General features: G+C 44.3%; 2 protein-coding genes across 7 annotated transcripts in view; one reads left to right on the top strand and one right to left on the bottom strand.

The window, feature by feature from the left end:
• The window catches only part of HECTD4 (HECT domain E3 ubiquitin protein ligase 4), a 76,402-nt gene extending 60,291 nt beyond the window's left edge, over positions 1 to 16,111 (top strand). For all 5 annotated transcript variants that reach the window (XM_054844675.1, XM_054844673.1, XM_054844674.1 and 2 more), the window contains 15 exons: positions 718 to 925; positions 1,755 to 1,978; positions 2,062 to 2,213; positions 2,419 to 2,525; positions 3,430 to 3,553; positions 4,354 to 4,544; positions 5,151 to 5,297; positions 6,446 to 6,565; positions 6,702 to 6,857; positions 8,741 to 8,844; positions 9,746 to 9,967; positions 10,419 to 10,585; positions 11,044 to 11,239; positions 11,980 to 12,202; positions 12,651 to 16,111. In XM_054844675.1, the coding sequence (XP_054700650.1) occupies positions 718 to 925; positions 1,755 to 1,978; positions 2,062 to 2,213; positions 2,419 to 2,525; positions 3,430 to 3,553; positions 4,354 to 4,544; positions 5,151 to 5,297; positions 6,446 to 6,565; positions 6,702 to 6,857; positions 8,741 to 8,844; positions 9,746 to 9,967; positions 10,419 to 10,585; positions 11,044 to 11,239; positions 11,980 to 12,202; positions 12,651 to 12,787 (2,478 nt within the window). In that variant the 3' untranslated portion in view covers positions 12,788 to 16,111. The remainder of the gene's footprint in view (positions 1 to 717; positions 926 to 1,754; positions 1,979 to 2,061; positions 2,214 to 2,418; positions 2,526 to 3,429; positions 3,554 to 4,353; positions 4,545 to 5,150; positions 5,298 to 6,445; positions 6,566 to 6,701; positions 6,858 to 8,740; positions 8,845 to 9,745; positions 9,968 to 10,418; positions 10,586 to 11,043; positions 11,240 to 11,979; positions 12,203 to 12,650) is intronic.
• A 177-nt stretch (positions 16,112 to 16,288) lies between these two features.
• On the bottom strand, positions 16,289 to 26,059 carry TRAFD1 (TRAF-type zinc finger domain containing 1). Of its 2 annotated transcripts, none has more exons than XM_054844678.1 (11): positions 25,705 to 26,059; positions 24,178 to 24,313; positions 24,051 to 24,104; positions 22,645 to 22,912; positions 20,862 to 21,131; positions 20,064 to 20,137; positions 19,661 to 19,876; positions 18,187 to 18,304; positions 17,642 to 17,948; positions 17,019 to 17,085; positions 16,289 to 16,758 (listed from the first exon to the last, which is right to left on the bottom strand). In XM_054844678.1, exons 1-11 carry the CDS (start codon positions 25,752 to 25,754, stop codon positions 16,714 to 16,716), a joined length of 1,605 nt encoding a protein of 534 aa, XP_054700653.1. In that variant the 5' UTR covers positions 25,755 to 26,059; the 3' UTR covers positions 16,289 to 16,713. The 2 variants fall into 2 exon arrangements, with proteins under 2 accessions (XP_054700653.1, XP_054700654.1); XM_054844679.1 differs by having other exon boundaries at positions 19,661 to 19,750.

Below are 26,059 nucleotides of genomic sequence, written 5' to 3'. Positions count from 1 at the left end.
GCTTGCAAAAGCATAGCCATTTCTGGTGGCCTGTGAACGTAGAGAGATGTTTTTGCATAGTCTGGGATTGTATCAGTTTCCCTTTTTGAAGAAAATCGGCTTATTCAGATAGAGAATCTTCAGTTGCTGTTCTTAAGCAATTAATTGATGTGAAGACACCAGAGTTGAAATAAACCATAAAGTGTGTACAGAAAGCTGTCAGCATATTCACATTGAAACCTACTCCAAGTCTGTGGCTGCTCTCATAATGATGCATGGTGGTTATTCTCGGAATCAAAGGAAGTTATTGTTCCTGTTCCTGATTTGCGTAGCTCAGACTTCAAGGCCTGTGTTAATTTAGATATATTTTTCTAAACGGAGAATTGAAGCAAAGACAGCAGAGTTGCAAATAATGACAGGTTACCTATCTGAAACTTTCACTTTCTTACCTGATATTTCTAAGGGCTGTCTCCAGGCTAAGAAATGGAATAGCTGGTTCAGAGCTGTGCCTGATTAATTTGCAGCGTGGTGATTTCAGTGGCCAGATGTTCTTAGAAAGAATGTTTTGTAGGCTGAACCTGAATCCTGGTATCAAATTATTGACGTAGAAGAATGTTAGAAGAGATGCAATAGTGATTATTTACATGGGGAGGGGAAAAAACTTAAGACCCAAATTCATATAAATGGAAGTGAATGTTTTGTCAGAATTCCTGTTAACTAATTTCGTTATTTGTACAGATAAGGTCAAGAGCTAAAATAGAGAAAATCCGAGCCAGTCTATTTAATAGCAGTGATCTCATTGGTTTGTCAAGTCTGGATGGTGAAGATGAACTGATGGAAATGTCAACTGAAGAGATTTTAACTGTTTCTACTGTAAATCAGAGTTTATTTGACACACAAGGGAGCCCAGCACTAGAAGATTATTTCAATGATAAGTCAATAAAAGGTATGTGGGTTTCATATTGGCAAATATCTCACTTGTACGTCCCAAAAAAAAGCACAATACAAGGGTGAGACTCTTCTGTATGACTCGCTAATTGTTGAGTCACAACAAGGGGGATCCAGGGAGTAATTTCAAAGCAAATTTCTTCTGTCTCATCAGTTAGCAAGCAGCTATTTGCAATCTGAACATTGCTCAACTGTCCTCACAGCTAATCAAACAGTAAAAACACAAAACAAACCAACATCTAACAAACCAAACAAAAAAACCCCACAAAAAAACTCCCCAACAACCCAAAAAACTACTGAGTTTAGTGACTTTTTTTGAGAAAATAGCCACTGTAATAATTTACCACTGTTAGACACAGCATAATTTGAGTAGAAACCGTTCAAGTAGTACAGCTATTAATTTATATTCTCTAACAACGTGAAAGCTATACAGACCCTAATACACCTGGAACGGGCATCAGAGGACAGGGGAGGTTAATACTAGTTCAGTTGACTACTAGTTCGATTGATAGGTGTCGGTGTGTGCCTACACGATATAATTTTTATACTGGCATCATAAATAATCTACTTTTTTCCTTACCGCTACAGTCACTCAAATAATAATTACAGTATATGGCCAAAACGGGAGAAGGCATTCAATTCTCTGTCATAAATGGGGCATTAGAGTGCAGAAAGGTCAGGTCTGCTAGTAGAATTTTTTTGAAAGTAATTTTCTCTCTCAGAGCAAGTGGCAGGTGATACAATATTTTAGCTGAATGCAAAATGTTTTTTCACGTTTCAAATTCTAAACAGTTGTCATAGTATTTTGCACTCCTTTTTTTAATTAGGTGAGAAATTGGTCCCAGGTGCTCGGGAAGTCCTCACAGAAATATTTAAAAGCTGCATCCATTCTGAGCAAATGCTCAGCCTAACTCCAGCGAAACCCATTAAGGTTGCTGATATCTATCTTAGTAAAGAGCAGATAAATTCTCAGACTCCTGGAAACCTTCTTCATGTGTTCTTCACAAACGTCCGCCCTCCAAAGAAAGTGCTAGAGGACCAGCTTACTCAGGTAGTGCTTTGAAAACTATTTTCAGCATCTTTTTTTGTGTAACTTGAAAGCATTGGGTAATTATTCACTTTCTGTGTTGGAAGATTTTAAGGAAATACGGTGTGCCCAAGCCAAAATTTGACAAGAGCAAGTACAACAAGGCGGGCAAAGAGCAGCATCCAGTGAAAGTTGTGAGCACCAAGCGCCCAGTCACTAAACCACCTACAAAGGAAAAGTCAGTGCTCAATAGTGTCAGGTTGGTGTCTTCAGCCTTTTGGCAGCTGTGAAACATTTGATTTTTCTTTAGGAATCCAAAGTTTTATTCCCCCTCCCTCTGTATTTCCATGTACGGGTTGGAAGAGGGAAATGGAACTTTTGAGATTATAAAAGACCTTCAAGGAATGTTTTGGTTTGAACAGATGAAAGAAAACTTTCATCCTAACATTCGCTTTGTCCCTTAGCCGAACAGCCTTAAGTGAGAAGAAACCTACTGTAAAGCCAAAATCTCCTGAGAAGAGCAAACCTGAAGAGAAGGACCCTGAAAAGTCTCCCACAAAGAAACAGGAAGGTAGTAGCAGTACAGAATTTTTCTATCGTAGAAAAGAAATATGTTTTTTGTGTTGGCATGCTTATATGATGCCATGATAGATTTGGTTTGTCTTTGTTTTTAATGAGGCTAACTTAATTTTTTTTTTAAATAATGATTTAAAATGCTGCTTTTATGTGTATATCTGTAAATCTGGACTCATCTATGTAAGTGAGAGCAAACCATGCTCATGCAATTCATGTAACAGTGTGCGTAGGCCACGTGAATACGTTGGGTAGAGAACTGATCCCCTAAGAGGTATAGTTTCAAGGCTTTTTCTTACTTTTTTGAGGGGGGATTAGGAGATCATGGGGTTGAACTAGGGGGTTTTAAATTGTGGTTCTCAACTTACATAGCCAAATTATTAACTTACAAGAGGAAAATTGGATGAAAGAGAAGCTTCAGATGCCTCATAATTAGTCTATCCATGGAGGAGACAGCATAGCCATGCCATGACAAGGGTTAGTTCCAGGATCTTGCTTGACATTTCTTTCTCTGGTCAGGTGGAAGAGTGCATAGACATGAGCTTGGTCTCTGCTCTTCACTGTAGGAAATGCCAGGTTAGCTCAGAAGAAGGGAATTTCAGCATTCAGCCAAGTACGGATCCTTGATACCTGATTAGATACATCGGTGGAGCTATTCCAGAGGGCAGCTGGGGAATTTGTGTCCTTGAGAGGAAAGAATGAGCGCCGTTTATTGAAGGCCAGATTGACCTGGATAGCATGGTGCTTAGAACTACTCGAGAAATGAGCCATGGTGGGATGGGTAGAACCAGAGAAAGAGAAAGCTGGCAGGTAGCCACTTCATACACCAGCTGTTTTCCTGTGTGGTTTGTAGGCTTTATAATAAGTCATTAACCATTTCATGATCGTATCTTTGCTGTCAGTTCCTGAGGAGAAGTATTTGACACTGGATGGATTTCACAGATTTGTGGTTGACCGATCTAAACAGGATATCCGTAGTGTGTGGAGAGCTATTCTGTCCTGCGGATATGATCTACATTTTGAAAGGTAAATTTTGCAAATAGTTTTGTAAAGGTGATGCTGATTAATTTTGCTCACTTTTTAAAAAAAAAAAAAAAACACAAAAAACCCCCCAAAAAAGCCCCAACAAACTTGATCCCAAGTGTTCCTACTCCAAGTAGCTTTAACCAGTGTGTTAGTAACACGCAAACTTCTATCCACAGCTGCAAGACCCGTAGAGAAAACTGTTGGTTATTTTCTTAAAACATATTTTCAAAGAGTCACTATGCTGTCAAAATGCAGGTTCCTGACTTTCTTGTACACAACAGCTAACAGAATCATATGCCATACTGTCCTTTATAGCTTCCAAACTGTATAATAAATTGGCCTGATGAGAACTGTCGATCCATCTGGCTGTCTCTGGTTTCCTTCCACAACAGCTTTCTACTCTGGGCACTGGGTAGTTGTTTAAACTGTCAGTGTTGTTACTGGGTCAGTAGTAGCATGGAAGAGAGAACGGTTACTTTCTTGTTAATATTGCACAGGAAGAAAGTCCCTTAAATGAATCTCTCTTATCTCCCTGTGTCAAGCCACGAGCTAATTGCCACATCCCCTTCCCCTGTATCCGCTTCAGTAAGTAAGCGTAATAGGTAGTTCCTTTTTTTCTTATTATTAAGTAACAGTGAGGCATGGTGATAAATCTCAAACTGGAATTTTTGTAATGAAACAGCTCTGCTTAAGAAAAATGGAGAGAAGTAGAACAAGCTACTTGGTGTTGTGCTCGAGAGGCTCTTAGTAAGCAGTATTGCACTTAAGTTTCAACAGGTCTTATGTCTTTTACGTTTCAGGTGTGCCTGCATTGATGCAAGACATGCTCAAAAAGCGTCTCGGAAATGGACACTGGAAATGGATGTAGCCCTTGTCCAGTATATTAACAGGCTTTGTCGTCACCTTGCAATTACACCAGCACGGCTCCATCCCCATGAAGTTTATTTGGATCCAGCTGATGCAGCAGATCCTAGAATTTCTTGTCTGTTGAGTATGTATAGATTGTTTGCATAGAGGCTTTCTTCAATGGAAGAGCCAGGTAGTGCTCCTGAACAACCTGGCTGTCGCTCAGGTAGTTGGGACGTTCCTTTGGAGGTTGTGGGCCGAGGGGAACGCTGGGTCTAGGTCTTTTGTCTCCTTGGGCACCGCGGTGCCTTTGGTAGCATCGTTAGACATGCACTGCAACTCTTTGCTCTCTGAGCGTACCTCCTGGGTCAGGCTGGAGCAGGAAGGTATCTGGTGAGTTTAGCTTGCAGGGGGAAGGAAGGTTGGATTTCAGTTGTGGACCTAGGCAGATTTTAGTCACCTAAATCCTGTTCTAAGCACTAAGTTCCTTTAAGATGGTCTCCGGATAATGCAAATTCAGTGATGATGAAAGATACTGGTCTTGGACACCCAGAGACTCGAGATCCAGGAAGGATCATCACCGATCATGGCTGTTCTTGCATCATCAGCCCTCTTGTTGATGTGCAGGGATCAGGAGGGGCTGCTTTAGAAGGGAGCTTGTGTGGCTCCTGGACTGAATCTGCTGGGAAGATGGACTTTGCAGAAGGTGGGGAATCTCTTTATCTGTCTGACTGGATGTTTCCCACCTCAGATGTTCCTGTTGAAAGTCTACGCCTACGGTTTGCGCTGCTTCAGTCTCTCAATACAACGTTGGAGACATTCTTCTTGCCGCTGGTGGAGCTTCGGCAGACCGAGATGTACGCTAATAGTATTGCTGCGTTACTGCAAGAGGCCAAAGGTCTGTTTCTCAGGGAACGTGGTTGTTGCCTGAAAGAGTGCGCTATGCACCACATCGAATTTCTTAGTATACTTTGCAGAAGATTTTAATGGGTGTATACATGTGACAGAAAGGAGAGCATGGAGGGGAGAGGGAAAGCGAGATAGTGAGTGGTTTCAGCATGCTAACAAAGGCTTATTGGCTTCGTTCTCAACCCGATAAGCTGGCACGAGTCTGAGGTGAAAGCCAAAAACCGGCATTAACCCGAGGGCACTTCTCAATGTGGGAGTTTTTTCTTGGTTTTGTTTTTTTTTTTTTTTAAAGGCGAGGGGAATTGTTATTGCAAGTAGTTAATAGGCACTGTGCACCTTTTTTCACCATGGAGGGAGCTGGCCCATCTCTTGTCTGTTGGTGGCCTTCAAACATGCCTTTATCTTCTTGGGGGTATCTAGAAATTAAAACTCTTTGTTCATCAACAAGCAGCAGATCAGGTGACAGTCCCAGGACACATTGGCATCCTCGTTGTTATCGAAGTTGTAGAATTAGAGAGATCAAGAATATACTTACCATGCATCAGCATTTAAGGTAGTTTTTACAGGTTTTCATTAGACGACAAACAAAAACAAGATTTAGGTCCATTACATTTCCCAAACTTGTTTTCTTCTGAAGAAGGCGACGACGACACAGAATTCACCAAAGATGCCAGTGTGCATGAGTAGGCTTTTATGTGGCTCAGCTAGAAAAAACCCTTGTAAACCCAGTATGGGGAAGTGAGGGATGTTCAGAGATTGTCATCGTAGAGCCCGTATTTTTGGTGCAATGTGACAGCCCTATTTTTTATCGTGTTTTCTTGCCTCTATCATTACTGTCAAAACATGTCCTATTTCTGAAAGCTATTTGGCAAAGTGTTTCTGATTTACAGAGATTCTGGTGGAGTTGCTGGGATCTATTTATATACCATTAGAATTGTGTTCATCAGTGTTCTAACCCAATGCACTTCCAGTAAACAGTAACAAATACTTTGGCGGGGCGGGGGGGGAATAAAAATATGTGGATTAGCCATATCTTACCTACCTAATGGAGGTGAAATTATTATTCTAGTCCATTAGAGAATTTCAGAAAAAGATTGTAGAAGGATAGATTAACTGTACTGAAATGTGTTTATTTAGGTTTAATCTTTTATGACACAAAAGTGACTGTAATGAACAGAGTGCTGAATGCCACTGTCCAAAGAACTGCTGATCATGCAGCCCCAGAAATCACCCTGGATCCCTTGGAAATCGTTGGAGGTATGGGAAATGTTTATCCTTTTCAAAATCCATTTAAATCCATTGTAACAAGATCTGTTTTAACCAAGCTCAGATGCTTATTAATGCAAAATACTCTGAGTATGGGGATTTTATTTTTTCTTTTGTTTTTAAATAGGGGAGATCCGTTCTTCAGAAAATTCCTATTTCTGTCAGGCAGCAAGGCAGCTGGCCTGCGTGCCGTCCTCACAGCTCTGTGTTAAACTTGCCAGTGGTGGAGACCCTACGTACGCTTTCAACATTCGCTTCACAGGGGAGGAGGTTCATGGAACAAGTAAGTGAGGATCGCGGAGTTACCAGCGTGGGTGACGTCAGCACAGTCGTGAGAACTTACTCCAGGTGGAATCCGAGTTCTCACCAGAATGTGGCTCATGTTGACTTTAAGGAGCAGCGTTACCTTTGTGATGTTTGTAGTCCTGCAGATGGGAAAGAATGAAGCTTCCAAGAATTAAGTGAGCCAGATGGTAATTCTCGTATTTTTAGCTGATACAGCAGGCAGTGCCTGGGTGTGCGACTTTGCGAACTACAGCAAGTAAATAAAGTAATAATCAGTTGTTTGAAGCACGGGGAGAGCATTTGGTAAGAATGTCTCTTCAGGTTGTTTTGATGCGCAGCCATGGTAAACCCTGACTGTGCTGATAACAAAGATTTTTTTTTTTTTTTAAAGTACTTTCTTGTTAGCAATGAGCTGGGTATGCTACTGTGGGTTTTACTGTTAAAGTGACGTGAGATTGTATAGCCGATAGACTAAGATACCATTTGATAATGTATTCTATACTAGTATTTAACGTAGCTGTCAAGGAATATGCAAGCATTAACAATTAAAAACGGTCATGCCCAAGTGAGGTGGTTTTGAGAATTGTTTTCAACTTGATGCCAGAAATATGAACTTCAGCTTGTCCCCGCCAAGCTGAAGAGACGGTGAGTACGGTAAAGGGTTTGTTGCTTTAAAAACTGTCCTTAATTTTTGCAGTAAATAGTATTAAAACTGCATCTTCCTCATTTTTGTGAGGAGACGTACAGTATTTCTTGTAATCATTTTAATCATTTTCATGTGCCTGGTTAACAGAATGGACCTCATAAAGGAATGGACAATTAACTGCCCTAATTTCACCTAACCAGTACAGAGACTCCTCGTGACGTAGGAGTGCCGCTTTTTAACAGAAAGCGTGAGCAGTAACCTTCGTTAAACAAGATTATTATGCCTTCTCTTCTCTTGACGCTATATTTGAATCTGTGAGGATTGGGTTTGTAAGATCTCCTTTATGTAACTGCAGTCCAGCCCTCTTGGTCATCGACTTTCCCTTGGGTGCTACCTGGGCTGCACGTACTCCAGGAAGAGACTTGATTTAAACAAGAGCCGGGAGAATCTTGCTCTGCAGATCTGTTGAATAATTCATGGGGTATCGAGGCAAATATCAACTGTGTGTCAAAGAAGAAAATTGATGGTTGCCGTCTAAATTAATGTGGTTTCTGTGTACTGATTGTAATAGGCCCTTTTTGGTGGTTTGGGGGGGGTACATGGAGAAAAGCCCCAAACGCACTTCTCGCACTATCAACTAGTGTCATCTATCAAATTGTGTAAAGGAAAATTCCTGTAAGCCCGCGCCTATTAACTGAACAAGGGCTCCTTGATTCCTTCTCTCAAGGGGAATCCTTTTCTTCTCAAGGTCTGTGGTGTTACGGTATCTATAAAGAGATAAATTTTATGTCCACAGCTCAGCGTCTGTAATGATTTCTGGTGCGTTGCCTCACTGCTTTTAGCTGTGGAAATGCTCCATTGTTATGAAGACAGCACCGTTCATCTAATCAAGTAACAAATTCCATTTGCAGGCCAACTGGTGTAAGAAATGTTTGTGCTAGTCTTACACGTGGAGTGCTGGAAGACAAAGCAGCACTTAGGGATTCAGCAGGAAGCAATTCAATGAATATTTCTTTGCATGTAATTAGACTGTTTAAATGTGGACTTGTGAATAGAAAGCTGGCATGGCTGGCATCTACCCCTCCCTTGTTTAAGCCACGTGTCTGTGCAGTCGGAGAGGTTAAGTGTGTAATCTAAGACTCGAAACATGATTTCAAGGAGACCAGCAAATTCAGGATTACCAGTGGTGACAAGCCTCAGAGGGCATTTCGTTATTTTGCCCCTCTCTTTTTCAGGTGGATCTTTCCGTCACTTCCTTTGGCAAGTTTGTAAAGAGTTACAGAGCTCCTCGCTCTCCCTTCTCCTGTTGTGCCCAAGCTCTGCAGTCAATAAGAATAAGGTGTGATATTTCAATGCAAGAAATGAAGTTGCTTTTCTCTTTTTGAATGCATGTGTTTGAACAGGAGTAGAACACATTCAGTTAGCGACACAGAGAGAAGCTTCAGGCCGACAGCCCCTGTTAGCACATCTAACCAGATAGGTCTCACAGGCCCGATAGAACTGGAAATGGCTGTTGATGAATTCCCTGTTGTACTTCACGTGGAACTGCAGGTACTCAAAGAAGCAGCCAAGCAGTCAAAACTGCAAAATGTAGCAGAAATAAGACTCCTGGCTCAGAGTTCCTGTAGAGTGAATCTGGTTCAGTTGTCTGATTTGGAGGTTGTCAGTCCCAAACTAGTGAAGTCATTTTCTGCTGGCATTACTCCAGGAGCGTCACCCAGAAAGTCAGTCGCAGTGCTGTAGAATAAGATGCTTCATCCATGCCATTAATGCGTAGTTAGCGTCCTCCTGTTTTGTGCAGTAGATATATTCTAGAAACAAGACAAAGCTTATGGCCCACAGATTTTACAGCAGTTGAGGCAGACTTCCTTCCTAGGAGTATTCGCAAGGCAGGAAAACAGCTCATTTATTTCCCACAAGACCAACTACGCAGTGATCCTGGCTTTGCCTATCCAGACTGTATTTCAGAACCATCCCACAACTAAAAGACTTAGATATCGAACTGATAACAAATACAGAAAAGTCTTGTAAATGCTGATTAACAGAGCTTGTGAAAGCGGGGCTCTCAAGGAAACTATCTTAATGGTATTGCTTTTGATCCTTTTGTAGCCAACTAAACAGTATTCATCATGTTCCAATCAGTATTTTCACAAGCCTGTTACCTTGTGGACCTGCAGGGTCTGCATCAATCAATAATTACTGCTTTGTGTGCTCTGTTCTGCTTTGGTTTTTTTCCAAAGGGGAAGTACATTTTGACGCCTAGCCCGATAACCTACGCGGAGGAGCAGTTATTCCATTTCTTTGGGCAGCTCTTGGGTATTGCAATTCGAGCAGATGTTCCTCTGCCGCTTGACCTCCTGCCCTCCTTCTGGAAGACCCTGGTAGGAGAGCCACTGGATCCTGACATAGATCTCCAGGAAGCTGACATCCTCACCTACAACTATGTCAAAAAATTTGAAAACGTATGTCTTTTTTTTTTTTTTTTTCTTTTTCCCTCCTTTTTTCCAGAGTTCCCCCCCACAAGCACGTTGTTCTAGTCGCAGCTAACTTCCCTGCCTGCCCTAACTGGTAGTGGTTGGCTTCACAGCCAGCGGGTGGTTTTCATGTGAGCAGGGTCATGAAGTGTTTTGACTCATCTGGGGTGTAGGGTTTTACATCCTGATGGCTTGGAAAAGCTGCTCGGTCTCCTCTGCTGCCAGGCACAGTGGAATTAAGGCTTCTGCAATGTTTGTTGGAACTTGGCAGTGCCAAACCAGCAGAGAACCCACCAAAGCAATTATTGGCCTTTGCTGTCCATGATGTCCCCAGAGAACAAGTGTGCTTTGTACGCTGTGGTGATACCTTGAACAGGTCACAAGAATAACACCGTACGACGTGCTGGTCATCAGGTACTGTTCTTGTGTTTCGTGACAGATAAACGACGAGACCGAACTGGAAGCTCTGTGTGCAGAAATTGCCTCTCAGCATCTAGCAACAGAAAGCCCTGACTGCCCTAACAAGCCATGCTGCAAATTCACCTACCTGACCATGACAGGGGAGGAAGTGGAGCTTTGTCCCAGAGGCAGGCACATTCCGGTGGGGTGAGTAACAGCTTCCTTGGCAGGATGTTGCACTGGGTTACATGGGAAGAAGCATCTCTGGAATAATTTTCCAAGCACCAGGTTCTCCAGAGGTGCTTTTGTAACAAGCTGAAGGCTGGAACAATCTGGGAAAGCTTTAGGTTTGCTGGCAGGAACTTGGGATGTCCAGCGCTGCCTCTTGTTCTGTAAGAGACAGCTGAGGAGCACTGCTCATCCGCGCTCTGCTGGCTTCAGGCTACACCCACCTTTGCGAGAAATGGGCGAGCGTGAGAGAAGAGGAGGAAGCTGAGGAAAGTGGAATTAAATTGGGAAGCATCAGAACGCAAATAGCTTAATGCTCACTCTCAATTATTCAAAAGCGGAATCTTCCCATAAAACCCTTCTGTATGGAACGGTCTGGGGCAGGGCACGGGTTCTTACACACTCTCCTTTCTTGCCCTGAATCTCTGCCCTTGCAGGTGGGAGAACAAGGACGTGTATGCGACGGCGATCCGGAGCTTGAGGATGCGCGAGCTGCAGACTCCGGAGTGCATGACTGCAGTGCGTGCTGGTCTTGGGTCTATCATTCCCCTGCAGCTTCTGACTACGCTGACCCCTCTAGAGATGGAGCTGAGGACGTGTGGGCTTCCATACATCAACCTCGAGTTTCTCAAGGTGTGAAAAACTGCAGCTGCTTTGGCAAAGCTTACCTGACTGACAGGTAGAGGAGAGAACCCTCCCACATGGAGGGTGTCAGGGGAGAACCTCCTGCTTGTGATACAGCCAGCACGGTCCTTGTGCAGCACTGGCCTGTACTTGGGCACCCCCCTTTGCCCCCAAGGAAGTTTTTTAAGATTTCATTGGGTTCGGGAAATAAAAAGAGTGGGGCTTCTTCCAGAGAGGAATAAAGACTTTCCTTTTTAACATCAAATTTTAAATCTGTCTCCATCTTCTTGAGCTTTATTCAATATTTGCCCCTTATGCTGAGGGCTGAAAAAGCCATTGCCTTTATTTTGAATTGTGAATAGTTTCTGAAAATCTAAAATTAATCTGTAACACCCAACTTCTGGTCCTAAATACTTTCATTTCATTATCATAAGAATTACGCCATAAAAAAGAACCCTTCTCTTGTGTGAGAAGTTGTAGAATACGCTCAACCATGGGTGTTAGCACTGTTTTGTGTCTGCAGCAACACTGAACTGCCCCAGTCCTGCATGTTAAACAAAAGGCAGCGTGCGCTACCGGGGAGACAGACCACTCGGGCGCGGCTGGATTTCCTACTGCTTCTGAAAAGGCAGGAGAACTTTAGGGAGAGGTGTAGCTGCCCTCCCCTTCTGGCCTTTGACATGTACGTGGGGAAGATCGAGGAAGGGAGAAGCAGGCAGCAGTGGACATCTTGTTTTCTTTTCTCGTAGGCACACACCATGTACCAGGTGGGCTTGATGGAAACGGATCAGCACATCGAGTTTTTCTGGAGCGCGTTGGAGATGTTCACTCAGGAGGAGCTCTGCAAGTTCATCAAGTTTGCCTGTAACCAGGAACGAATCCCCTTCACCTGCCCGTGCAAAGACGGAGGCCCCGATACTGCCCACGTCCCGCCGTACCCCATGAAAATAGCCCCCCCGGACGGAGCTGCGGGTACGTGTCCCCTCTGTCTGCTAAGGCAAAGGAAATCGGTTACGCTCGCATCATGGTTCTGGCTTTCGTTTCCCCTTACTTGAATTTCAATGCACATTTAATGCGGAAAGAATGAGAAAAGAGAGGCAGGTAGTTATGGCTGTACATAAGAGAGAGAACTTGTTTTTACGCCATGTAAATATAAAATTTAAAATTAACTACTTAAAGCATTGCCCTCTAGAGACAGGAAGAGATTTTGTTTTGTGTGCTTTTAGAACAATTGGACTGTCAGAAAAATATCGGCCTCGGAACTGACTGAGAAGTGCAGAGGTATTTTGAGTCCGAGACACGCACTGTGGGCAGGAACTATATTATTTTGATAAGGGGCGTGGGCGGGGGGAGCGCTTTTGGAGATAGGTGGGAACCGGAGGGCGTGTTCAAACCCCTTCTGGCCCTTCTTCCCCCGCAGGTTCCCCGGACTCTCGGTACATCCGTGTGGAAACGTGCATGTTCATGATCAAACTTCCTCAGTACTCCTCGCTGGACATCATGCTGGAAAAGCTGCGATACGCCATCCACTACCGGGAGGATCCGCTCAGCGGCTGAGCGGGAGGTGGGGGTGCCTGGAGGTGACTGGGTTGTGTCATGACTCTGCTGACGTGGGGAAACCCTTCGGTTCGCATCAAAATACCTCCTGTGACACTGTGTGACGAGCTGGAGGTTAATTTATTTTCTGAACTTTTTTTGTTCCCGTTACAATAATTACTGGAAGACTTACATTTTGTATTTGTAGACTTTGTGGTGGACTGGTTATTTTGCTGCCTTGTTTGTGGAATATTTGTAGGATAGTTTAGTAAAGACCGGTTTGTGTATAATTTAATTTTGAAAAACCTTTAAACATGTACATTTCTAATTTTGTAATTTAGAATGATACGACCCATGCAAACACAACAAAAGTTGAGGGCGTTCTGAGTTCAGGAGCACTCGCAGGTGAAGGCTCGTGGATCGCTCTCCCCTGGAACGTTTCTGAGTACAAAAATGGAAAGAATCGGGTGCGGGGAGGGAATCGCTGCAGGGCGCCTGCAGGAACAGAGCACGGTACCTCTTCCATGGCAGGCAGAGAACGTGCAGAATTTCTAGCACTTGGTTGAGTTCTAGAGCAGAAAATATGCTGCCAAGCTGCATGTTTACGTTTCCACCATTTTCTCGTAACTTTTTAAACTGTAAGCAAGCACACGGGGAGCTGCCACGGTTAATTTGGGGGTTCAGCCAGACACTTTCGATTAGGGAGATTTATAATTGAAAGAACAGTGAAAGGGCTGTAATTCAGTCGGGTTCTTGCCCTCGATGTTCTTGAATGTCCGCTTTGCTTAGTGACAAAGTAATTTATTGTAATTAAAATGTTAGCAGAAACACAATGGCTTCTCTCTGTACGGTGTGAGATGCCACACTGATCATCTGTGACTTTATCCTATTTCCGAACAAGCTGTCAGAATAATGGGGGTGTGGTTAAACACCTGTAACTCATTTTTGTACTCAAAAACAACCTTTGAGCTAAGAGCAAATTACCTGAGAAACGTGATGGGGTGGGGGGAAGGCACAAAGTCCCCTGTTTGCAGAGAAAGCTTTTGTTTTCTGTGGAAAGGTAACAGCAGACTACGGAGAGAGAATGAGTCTGGAAGTGTGAAAGATGTTCTGGGGGGTTCCCCGCACCCCGTCGCCTCGTGTATCTTCCTTCGCTCCTCTCAGAGCGGCCGCCCTGCACTGGGTGTATTTACGAGTTCGGCGTCGCTTTGTCACCCCGTAGAGCCCAACACGGGTGAGAATTTCCTGCGTGCTGAAGAAGCCGAGGGAACACACTGAAATAAATCACTGCTGTGCTACTCGGCTCGGTACTACGTGTGAGTTAAGTGCCAGTACTGAGCTACAAGTTCGTTATTTTCTTGCCGATGCGCACGTCAGCCAGGCGAAAGGTCTACTGCGATGGTGTGTGTGTGTAACTGTACGTTAAGGTCGGTATTATATGTCTCTTTAGAAGACGGCGTACACTAATTTGGCTTGTCAGTGGTAATGGGAATTGAAAAAGCTGTATTTATTGTATATTATTGTGAATATTGGGAATTATGGGTGTGTGGTACTTGGAAGATAAAGTGTGAGTAAGAGAGAAAAGCCTGACCCAGTGTGTATATTCTTGTTCTTCTGTGAGTGAATGGGAAACGTGTGTGCACCAAACGGTCGTAGCAGTGGTTGTCGGCGTCTGGAGTCCCCCAGTCCTGCAGCTGGGAGAGCTGTTACCCTTCTGCTGCACGTTGCCCTCGCGATGGAACAGCCACGTGCAGGAGGAATAGTTACTCCAGGCTCGTCCGTTTCCTGGTAGAAGCGTTTATGTACCTGCGAAGCCACTCGGGGTAAGCGCAAACACATCTGGACTTGACAGAGACGCAGGGGAGAGCTACGCAGAAGGAATGGCCGGGGCTGGTTCGTTCCCATCGACGTCTGTCCCTCACGGGTGCCGCAGGGAAACGTCGGTTGAATCTCACGGCAGAGCTGTTGCTGCCGACAATGGTGCGTTTGGGGTTTCTTCCTGGTGACCGGATTCAGGGGTTTGTCTCGGGTTTAAATTGCCCGTTTCCAGCCCTTAACGCTCGGGCTGGACTCACCGCGCAAACCCCTCGGCGCGCCGGTGTTTTCCGGGGCTGTGAGTAAGGAACTGCTGCTCGTGTCTGTCCGCTCCATCCAGTGAGCGCATCTGAGTGGAACGTAGCTGTGCCTCGGCCCCGAGAAGTGTGCTGTAAAGTTACTTGATGCGTATTTATTACAATTAATTATTTATGGTTACAAATAACAAACTTTATTCGATGCTGTTTACACCTTGCTGTGTAAATGAAGCTTCTTATACAGGAAAAACGTCACCCCGATAAATAACCTTCATCGAGTTGTTTTTTTTTTTCCTGAAGAAGGGAATGAGCCCTGCAAGAGAGCACATGGTGGTGGGCTTTCTTTTGGCTTTTTTTTGGCTTTTTTTATGTTACTAGGAAGGAAGCGCTGCAGCGGTTTGACTGTAGCTCAAATGGCCTTTAATTAAAGCTTTTCTAATCATCATTACTTCCTTGTGCTTTAAATGAACTTGACATTGTCTGTAATAGGCTTGTTTGTCAAAAATTGGGTTGTGATTTATTTTTTAATATATATTCCTTCAGAATGTAAAATTATACTAACCACTGGGAAACTCTGGACCTGGGTATTAGTTCTAGCTTGGTGTGTGTCCATCTCGGTTCCGTGCACAGCATTAACCTGTTAAGTGCTCTTGGCCATACCGTGTACACTCGCATAAAGGAGATTCTTAACATCCCTCGAGATGTTCTGTGTCCTTATTTGGGGCTGGAAAGAATTAAAAGCCAAATCCCTCCACTGCGGAAGCTGCACTGAGGCAGAGGGTTAGAGCTGCTACACGTGAGGTTGCAGGTTAATCTGCTTTTAAATCCCGCTTTTATGGGCTCGCGCACTGTAATTTGTATTTACTGGGAACAGAAATGTAAATATTTTGTACAAAAGGGACAGGAAGCACAATGATTGCCAGTATTTCTCTTAACAGAGAAAAGTGCCGCGTTTCTCGTGTGTGGGGAGTAACGTGGACAAAGCCTCGCTGTCAGGGGGGCAGCCGGGTATTTTCCATACTCGCAGTTTCCGAACAAGGCACCACGTCCCCCTTTGCCCGGCAGAGCAAGCGTAGCCGCCCTTAGCTCACCGTAGCAGCTTTCCCCAGAAATGCCAGCGCAGGGGGGGGCCACCTCTTGTTAAATGCCTTTATTCTGCTTTTCTTGTATAAATAAACGCTTACAGTTGGTGGAAGCGTCCATAAAATGTCTTTATTCGACCCAAGATCACTTCAGGGGTGATTGTCTTCTGTGCTACAGGCTGTGGGACAGCACTGGCAGGGTAACACCCTCGTTAGCCTAATGAACTGGCATTAGCCGGGCTGATGCCCACCACTACCCCTTCCCAAAGCAGAAGGGATGCTACCAGCGCTCATCCAGCAAATTAACAAAAACTTAATGCAGGTAATAACAGTGGAGCAGGAAATAATGAAGCCTGCTGCCCATGATGTTTTGGGACATCATTAGATAACATTTATTAAGAGAAATTTAAAAAGCGAGGACTAATACAGCATTAAAAAGCGTTTTATGCAGCCTCCTCCATCGCTGCCAGGAGCCGGCGCTGAGCTGCGTGTCAGAGTGTCTCCTTCACCCGGTGACACAGAGGGTGACACAACCAGGTCGTTCCAGGGGGTAGAAGTGTATTTGCTGCCTTGGGATGTTGGTAGTAGAGATCACAGAGTAAAAATCTGTAGTATACTCTCACAAATTAAAAATACATGTATATATATAAAAAAAAAAGGATCACTGCCTATAAAATTTTAAATTCATAGCCTTCAGTGACAATATAGGAATTTACTTGCATTCGGATGAGTAAGTACTAGTGTGCACAGTAATAGTGCGTAGCGTGCTAAACATGGTTTCCTAAGTGGTGGCTCACTTTTCCTCTGGCTCCTCAGATGCTGGGCTCTGGGCTTTTGCCTAAAGGGAAGGGGAGGAAAACATAAAAATGCTGTTTTCAAAGAGTCCTGATAACAAGCAGTCGCTGAACCCCTCGCTGAAGCAGGAAGGGCTGTGAAATAAGCTCATAGACAAAATGGTCACAAGAGGAGGCAGCTGGGTGGTCACCGAGGCACCACCCTGCGGGGTGACAGCCAGGCGCTGTCCTCGCTGCAGTGTCTAGTCCGTGCCCACCGAGGCAGCGGAGCCCCGCTCCCCCCCTGCTGCACTGCCTGCCTTACCTTCGTGCTCCTGCGCCTGAAGCTGGCGGGACCGTCCGACAGCCCGAGGCTCCTTCCTCCTCCAGTGCTGTAGAAAAGAAGAGGGACGCTTTCAGAAGAAGCAAGCCTACTGATTTCAGGGCGGCTGCTGAAGAAACAGGGGTCCTTCACACCAGGGAGCCTTTGAAGGTGCAGGAAGAAGCCCTTCGCTCTTTGAAGCCTGACCCAGTTGTTTTTGTAGCAGACCCAAATCCTATCCAACTGCCTCTGGGCATTTCGATAATGCGGCATTATCCTACTTTGCCTCCCAGTGACCGTTTTGTCCATTCTGATATAAAAAGCTGCAGTTTGCTGTTTGAAACTCAGGTAAGCAGCAGCCAAATTAAGCAGAGCGGAACCCTTTGAGCCACAGGCAAATATGAGGAAATCCAGATTTGCGCCATAAGGAACCGAGGCAGAGGACTGGACTGATTCGTCGTCGCTGCTGCGGGTGGGCTGCTGCCATCTGAAGGTCAGAACGCGCCAGGCCAAAGGCTGCGCCCCCACTTTCAGCAAAGCAAAACCTGCTCCTGCAGCGCTGCTGAGCCCTCACCCGCTGGGACAGGCCCCAGGTGGCTGCTCGGAAGGGAAGAGAAAGGCATTACCTTTGTTGGGCGGGAGAAGTTCTCGAGAAGCTGGACATGAAGGCTTCCGAATCAAAGTTCTGAGTAGGTCTCGCACGTGGCGTTGTCCCACCTGCAGATTCACTTGCACCTTTGTTCTTTGATCTTCCCTCGCTGCCGGCCGTCCTCCTGGGCTTCCCCTTGGAGTCTGGAGCGTCACCAGCTCTCGACAAGGAGCACAATGGCATGTTCCTGACACTTGCCAAATTACTCAGTGACTTGGTCCCTCCTGCAGGATAGCTGAGCCTCTGCTGCTCAAAGCCGCCTGCGCGCCAAGGAGAAACATCTCCTGAGAGGACGAGAATACAGCACTTAATAGGAAGAGTAAACGCAACCAAGATCTTTGGGGATAAAAGGTTTCAGTGATTTAATCTTTCTTGTGTAAAACTAGACCAATGGTAGGGGAGTGACGCTTTTTAAATTTTGGAGCCCAAACAGGGTAACAACATTATTCAGCTTGGAACACACACTGCGTTCCTGCAAATGCAAAGGCTGAGAGCGCGCATGAGGCTGTGTTCTGCCCACACCTTGATGCCTGACACGTCTCCGAGCCAGCTCTGGCGATTCTCTCCTCTCCCTGGTGGCTTGAGGCGGCGGCACCTGCTGGCGTGGAAAGCTGGCGGCTGGGCGCAGGTCGCAACGGTGCTAAAGCAAAACACAGATGTGAGTGTTTAAATGACAGCTCATATGAACCAACTGCTGTAAAAACACTGCAGAGCATCACCCCTCAGAAAGATTCAGGGTAGTAGGGAATTGAGTTCAGGAAGAGGCAGCTATTGCTTGTCGACAGCCACGTTTTTCTCTTACAGAGCTCAGGAATAATCATGAGCTCTTGCAGGACCCAAGGGAAAAAAAATGAATCTGGCAGCGTGAGCCAGTCCTGCTGAACAGACCCGGCCTGTACCCAGGGCCTCACTGCCAGGCAGCCAGCAGCCATAAGGCCTCTTGTTCAGCCTTCTGCCTCCCGCGCCTAAAAACGACCCTGAAAGCCAGGCCAAGGGGAAAGCAGCCCTGAAGTACCATCACTGTACTTCTGATCCAGGTCCCAATATCAACCTGGTATTAGTGCCATCAAAAAAAGCAAATCCAAGGACAAAAAAAAAATCAAGTTAAAAGTGATTTCCAAGGCATGCTGCCCCCAGAAATGCCCCCGTTGGCTATCTATCCTTGTTATAAGGTCATGTTTTTCTGCAGTTTAATCACATCAAGGAACACCAAGACAGAAACCCACAGGACACAAAACAAAAACAAGAACTAGAAAGGAAAATGTTTGTTACCTTTGTTAGATAGCAGGAATGCTATGTGGAACACAAAACTTTAAATACAGGTTGTCCTTTCCATGGCTTGCAAACAAACTATATTGTTGCAACTCAGCTCCCGTCGCTAATCCTTAACAAGTCCTGATTCTTGCACACAAACTTCACCAAAAATATTAGAAGCTGGCAGATAAAACAGTCTTTGCATAGAAGTACAGAAGTCTCTGCATCATAGTGTAGAAGACTCGGAATCCCCTCATAAGCACTCTGCAGCACCCATCGCTTCTTCCACACACCGCTTCTCTCTTAGGGTGAGCTTCCAATCTATTCACACTCTTACCCTTTCTCTCTCTCTTTACACCCACCCTCTGAGACATTCCTCCTTCTCCTAGATTTGTAGTCCGAGTCGTCTACTCCCTCTCTTACCTACACAGGTCATTGATTTGTGTCCTTCTCCTACCTTAGCTGTGATTGCAACGTAACTTTTACATGTAAGTGAAACATTTGTGTCGTGCAATTTCAGGGCCTTTTGTTTAGCTTTTGTTATAAGGGCTTTCAAAAATAATTGTTATTTTTCAGTAAGAGCTTCAATGTACCACAACATTTTATATGGGACCCAAGAGGATTTGTTTAGGAAGACCTGACAGAGGGGACAGTTACTTGACTTCCTGAAAAGAGGCCGCAGGGCTTGGCATAGCTCTTGAACAACTAGATGTGATACAACAGATCAAGTTCTGTTTAGTACCTGATGATGAAAGAGCATCTCCTCTTCTAGTTGGATGCCACAAAATTCACAGGGAATGATGATGTTTCCTTCTGCCTGGACAGCTTGAGGCTGGGACAAAGAGAGAGATCTGCAGCTTTTGGACCCAATAGTACGCGGACCATCGTATTCTTGCGGATTTGGAGAAGAACTTCTTTTACTGAATGAAGCAAAGGCACTTGCTGGGTTACAACCTGTCTGTTACACAAGCAACATGGAAAAATTAGCTCTCCTGTTGAGCAGAGATGGACTTTAAAAACCATGCTTTGCAAAGACAAAATTGCTAGAGTTCTCACTGAGTGAAGACTGCGCCCTTGTTCAGTCAGGGTAGCAAAAAACCCTCTTTACTGCAAATCCCTAGATAGAATACAAGAAAATACTAAACCTGGTGAAGAATCAGATCTTCGGCAGGGTAGAGCTCCTCACAAAATTCACATGGCAACATGATGATCTCGTCATCTGCAAAGTAAGTAATGGTTATATCCTCTACCACAGAGGAGTCTGCTGCAGTTGGATCGACTTATCTTCAGAGCAACAGGCTCCTGCTCTGTGCCGCAGGACAGCAACCGGAGCAACCGCTGAGGAAATAGCTACTCCAGTCACACTTGCTGAGTTTCACATAAGCAAAATCACATCACCCGGAGTGAGAACAATGTTTTGGGGTCAAAGATATATTGAACGGTCTGGTAAAAAAGCCTATTACTGCCTTTAATAAATCCTTTAGTACCATTTTTCCTTTCAAAATAAGCTGGCACGTGTGGTATCCCCCAGATCCTCCCTTCCTATCATGTTTACTTCAACAAGAAAGTTGTCCCCTACACAGTTGCTATGAATCTCTTACTACATATCAAGGTCAGCTACAGCTTTTATTTCTTCTTCCCTTGCTGTCTTTGCTTTAGTAAATCCTCTTTGAAAGAAACTATTTTAAACACTAATATTGCCAAGTTTTGAGGGAGCAGAAGATAAAATTTAAGAAAGGAAGGAGGACTGGTACTCATGGAGAGTCTAATCTCCTGTGTACTATCTAAAAATGATTTAAAAGGAGTCTCAAAGAGACTCATTTTGACATTTTAAAATACCTAGATAATCTTTGACATTCCCAATCCAAGAACCCTCTTTTCCCTTGTCCCTTCCCTCAAACTTTAAGGAAAAAAACCACCACCAAAACAGCATTTATACTTACTTTTTATGTGGTTTGACGTGCTGAAAGACACTGAAGAGTCACAGGAAAAGATATCTGACTTGTCTGTTTCATTAAGACAGGCCGATGGTGCAGACTCTTTGGTGTAGTAGTCTTCCCAGAAGTCACTGGGAATTTCAGCTGCAGCATTGTTGTGAGGATTATTCTCATTTTGCAGGCTAAGAGCCAACACGTAGTCTAAATTGGTGTTCCACTCTTCATAAAGTGAAGAATGAGTGTTTTCATTTCTCTCCAACTGCTCCAGTTCATCCTCTTCAAAAGATAAACATCATAAATTTCAGAGAACGTTAAATCTGCAAGAAGCAGTTCACTTCTGTGCATCAGACTAGCTCAACCATGAGGGTTTCACACGTGCACGTGCGGACACTCATGGAGGTCAGTGTTTCCAAGCCCAGAAGGACACCTGTATCAAATTCAGAAGGAAGAAGGACAACAGTCATCCTATTTTTGTTTGTAACAAGTAAAAAAGGAGAAAAAGAAGAAAGTCATTCCTTTTACTCCAAAAGCTTGAACTTAAGCTTCTTGAGAGCTTCACGAAGTCACTGAGGAACCTTCCGTAACCTACACTATGAACAAGGTCCAATTAATATACTGTAGTCTCATCCCTTTGACGAGGCTGAAACACTTCTGCTTTGTTTTGTCAGTACATCGATGGGAAAACAAATTCCTTTTAATGATATTGCATTTGACAACAGTGGGAACTGTTCATGTACGGAAGAAAACATGAAATCTTTTCTGGTAGGAAAGCTACACTGAAAAGAATACCAGGGTTCCAGAACAGGGCCCAAGACTCCACTGATGATGCCTCAAGAAATGCTAAGTCCTCCGCCCCCGTGTTGGCCTGTTTCAAATCTCTCTGGTATTTCATTTGTAGTGATCACATGAGAATTTTAAACAAAGCTTACATGTGCATAAAAATACTACTTGTGAACACTCTTTGGAATTTAGTGTAAAAGTGGCCTACAAGTTACAGCTCTCCAGATTATTGAGTTTTATTAATTAAGCCTAGAAGTTATTTCTAGAAGCTGGGCAATCATCTACAGCAAAGACTGTCATTTAGTACTCTGCAGTGTTAAACCCTCTGAGTGTCCCACAGCATTAAGTAGAGCGTAGAATCAGCCAAGAGCTCATGGAAAGGGTATGTCTTAAGTGTGACATCACCCTCTGTACATGGAGGTAAGAGGTTAGAGGCTTAGGAAAGAGCAGAGGCATTGGTAACAGTCTCAGCTATGTCCAGACAGGATGTTACTGCAGAAATGCGCAGCGCTACATAGGTGAACCCACATCCAGATCTTACCTACACTTCTACTTAACTGAAGTAAAGAGGAGTGCAGCTGCTGAACAAAAATGGACAGAATTTGCAGTGAGCAAACAACTCCAATGTCATTTTTAAGCTAGATACTTCAAGACAAAAGAACAGGCAGTAGACTGGGCTTTCACACCGGGTACCTCAGCAGTCCGCTATTTAGTTGGCTTAGACACTTGCAGTTCTATTCCAGGGTAAAACAGTCCCATTTACAGTGCCTCTGGAGCTTTCATTACTCAGTATTTTCACAGAAAGCAATTGCAAAACCTTACACTTGGATCAGCTGCCAAATGTCAAATTAGAAGCCAATTATTACTCTTCTCTATACCTTACCTCACTTTTGCTTTCTTTGTGCTGCTGAAACATTCCTTCTGCTAATGTCCTTAAGGGTTTTGTCTCCTAAGCAGCTGCTATAAATCTGCTTTTCTAGGATTCCCCACAAAGGCCCAGCACAGTTACCTGATCTTAGCCAGTTTCCGATGTCTCGCATGGCACGCAAATCTGCATCCTCATAGCGAGGCACTGTTCTGCTTCCTCTGACTTGCTTCACCTCTTGCCCACAGACTCGAGGATGCTCTTTTAGATCTTGCACCATGATGTTACGACCGCACGCCCCACATGTCTCAGTCCTCGCGCCGCAGTAAATTTCATGGTCCTGGAGCTTGTTGAAAGTGAGCTGTATGTCGCAGTACTGGCAGACAGCAGGGCGCAGAGGGCACGCTGACGCCTGGAAAAAGAAAGAGGGATTATTCTTCACATATGGAAGACTGAGGCAAAGGTGCAGGGAGGTTCTCAGTTTCCTTAACAGTTGGGCACTCTGTTGTTTCTTTCAGATCCAACGCTACACTAAAGAATAGTCTGGAATAAGATACTATGTGAGAAACGTAAGAACAATGTGTTGTATAACCTGTGTAGTCATAACCATGCCAGCTGAAGCACCTCGAATACTCAGAACATTCTTTTTTAATCTGTAACACTTGGACAGCAGATGCATATGGTGCTTTTTGACAGCTTTTACATACAGTCTTGACATCCGATACTAATCACATTTCATTGAGTACTGCTAAAAAACACGTTAGTGTGTGCTATATTAGGGAACAGATTAACAGCACATTTACTACTCAACAAGAAATACTTGCATATGTTCTTTACCCTACACTGAATAACAGGTAAGTTGCCCTTCAAAAGGGGTTAAACATAGATGAAATACACGTTATAACTGCAGGTGCTGCAAAAGGTGCAGGATAAACTACTTCCAGTGGTTTGAACTGGACATTTCTTCAAAGCAAATCCTTTTTTCATCACCGATAAGCAGTGGCACTTCCAGAGCTGTCTTTAAATGAGCCCATAGGAAGGGAAGGTACTGACATTTGTCACAAGATTGCCTGAGACAGCAGCCAACTGGATTCAGAAATTCAGAAAATCCCACTGTGTCCTATTTTAGCTTATTTTACAAGCTAATTTTAAAGCCTGTTTGGACACAATGAGTTATTACAACTCACATAATGACTGCAGCAGAGTCAGAAACTTGCAATGTTAATGCAATGAAAAAAGTACAGTTAATCATATTCTGTACATTTGAATAAGTGTACCATTTTTCATCTTAATCACTAGTAAGGACAACATCACCGATAATCACAGATACCCCTTTAATATGAAGACTTAGGCAGGCTCCACCACTTTAAGGTAGTTTCCAACCACCTTCTCTCAGAGAATTTAGAGTGTGAATTTAGAAAGCATGGCTCAACAAAAAGGATAAATCACAGGTTGGAATCCAGGTCTTGGCTGAGAAAAGGCTCCAGAATCAGTGCTTGGAAATACCATAGTGCATCTTCCAAGCATCTAATAATATAACATCCACTAACCTCATGATCCTTCAAGAGACTTTTTTCTATCTTCATCTGACACTTGCAGGTAACCTACAATAAACAGACCTCGTTAGATGAATTGCCATAGAAGTCAGCAATTTTAGAGGAGAAACATGTTTCTCACCTGCACGTGTTCAGACTCAATATGGTTCTTCATTTCAGACTTTGGGACTGATTCACTGCAGAAGCAACATAGTTCGATATTTCTGCGACAGTGGATTTCATGCACGATGAAATTAGCAAGAGGAATATCCCTTTTGCTATGAGAAAGTCACAGAGGTTACTTTTTAGAAAATACACTGACAACAATTTCAAGTAGTTTTTCATAAAATAAAAAATCCTAAGACAGTTTTCTATGAATTCATAATTTAGAGAACTGAGTAACTAAAGAGAAAGGCAAGCCCAACCAGGCTTCCATGTTCCCTTATACTTGGGATATTCACATATATAGCATGCAAAGATCGCAGCTTTCATGCTGCATTAAGATAAAATCAAGGTGGATTTATTTCCTTATGTGAAAGACAAATTTTGCAGCATAAACAAGTTATCACCAGATTCAAGTTAATAAATTAACCTGCGAAGTTTTTTTCCTAACAATAACTTGGCTATGAGAGGTCAAACAGTGCTCTGCTTGGTAAAAATAAGTAACAGATCCTGTTAGGCCAGATCTGTTCAGGGAATGATAGCAATAATCATATTACTCTGTAGCCAAAATTCCCCAGCTCACCTCATTTCTAAGACACTTGCTTTCCTATCTTGAGGAGGATGCAAAAGGCTTGCAAACACAAAAGGTCCAAAAAGAACTGAGGCACGAGGAACTTAGCCCTTACTCCTGCCTCAAGCAGGTAGCATCATCTCTAGATGGAGGTATCATTTCCCCCCCTGCACACAAGAAGCCACCCTTCAAAACACCAAAATTAACTTTATAACCTATTGCTTAGTGCCTTCCCTGTCACAAAGGGAAATCTCTACAGATGTTCCGTTTTCTCCCCTGCCAGATCCCAAGCAGCCAACAGCCTGCCAAAGCAAAGTCCAACAGCAGTGTCTACACTGCCCACACTCACTGCTTGCAAACTAACTGCACCGATGTTGCAAGAAACTGTTTGGATTTCAATGTCTCTTTGAGGGAAAAAAAGTTAATTTCTTTAGTTGATTGTATTTAAGATCAAGCGTCTGAGATGACATCATTATCAGTAAATGTATTACCAACTCTGGAGCTTGTAAAGAAAGAGAACTGAAAAAGAAACCAATGCCAAAACAGTATGTGCCTATTGATTCTATTTTTACATCGCTGCTTCCAAGCCACACAGCTGCTGAAGAAAAACTTGGAATCATGTACTTCACATCTGCCTCACAGAAAACCAAGCTTTCGTTTTTATTTGAATACTTTCGTTTCTCTCTAGTTGCCTGTTAAGACAGAAACTGGAGTAATGGTTGGGAAAACTGCTTTATAAGACATTAAGGCAAACCCAAATCCTAAACATTTCTAAAAAAAAATAGCATGTTGGTTATTAACTTGCACCTTTTAGTACTGCATAGCATTTCAAAGGGAATATATGCTGCGTGCTCGTTTGATCGCTGAGCTTGCCGGCCCAAAGGCCAGGCACCGACACAGAGACTGCCCCGCCAAGGTTTCGGTTCCATCGCTTACCAGTTGCCACACAGCCGGGTTTCCGCCTCGGGAACTGCAGCTATGGCCATGGTTCTGTCCGGGGTGGAGAGAGAGGCCCCCCCCCTTTCCCTCAGCGGCTGGGGACACCCGCACCTCACCGGAGGGGAAGACAGCCCCGCTCCCTCAGCGCGGGGGCCCCGGGCACCGCCGGCGGGCGGCTGCTCCCTTCCCTCAGCGAGGGGAGAAGGCTGGGGGCGCCCGTACCTCAGGCGGACGGGAAGAGACACCCTCGGCCGCGCCGGGGAGTGGTTGCGGAGGGAATCGACCCAGCCCCGAGAAGGGGAAAACCACCGGAGCCGCTCCCCCGGCTCCTCGGGAACCCAACACCGGCCCG

Source organism: Grus americana, chromosome 16 (genome assembly GCF_028858705.1).
Source record: "Grus americana isolate bGruAme1 chromosome 16, bGruAme1.mat, whole genome shotgun sequence".
In the NCBI taxonomy this organism is placed as follows: Eukaryota; Metazoa; Chordata; class Aves; order Gruiformes; family Gruidae; genus Grus; species Grus americana.
Note: the sequence above shows the minus strand (reverse complement) of the source record. Positions and strands in the feature narration are given on the sequence as shown.

Coding starts and splice junctions, on each gene's coding strand:
- TRAFD1 (XM_054844678.1), bottom strand. CDS start 25,754: ATGGCCATAGCTGCAGTTCCCGAGGCGGAAACCCGGCTGTGTGGCAAC. Junction 22,913..24,050: donor GTCTCTTGAAGGATCATGAG/GTTAGTGGATGT, acceptor TTCTTTTTCCAG/GCGTCAGCGTGCCCTCTGCG. Junction 17,949..18,186: donor GAGACGTGTCAGGCATCAAG/GTGTGGGCAGAA, acceptor TCGTCCTCTCAG/GAGATGTTTCTCCTTGGCGC.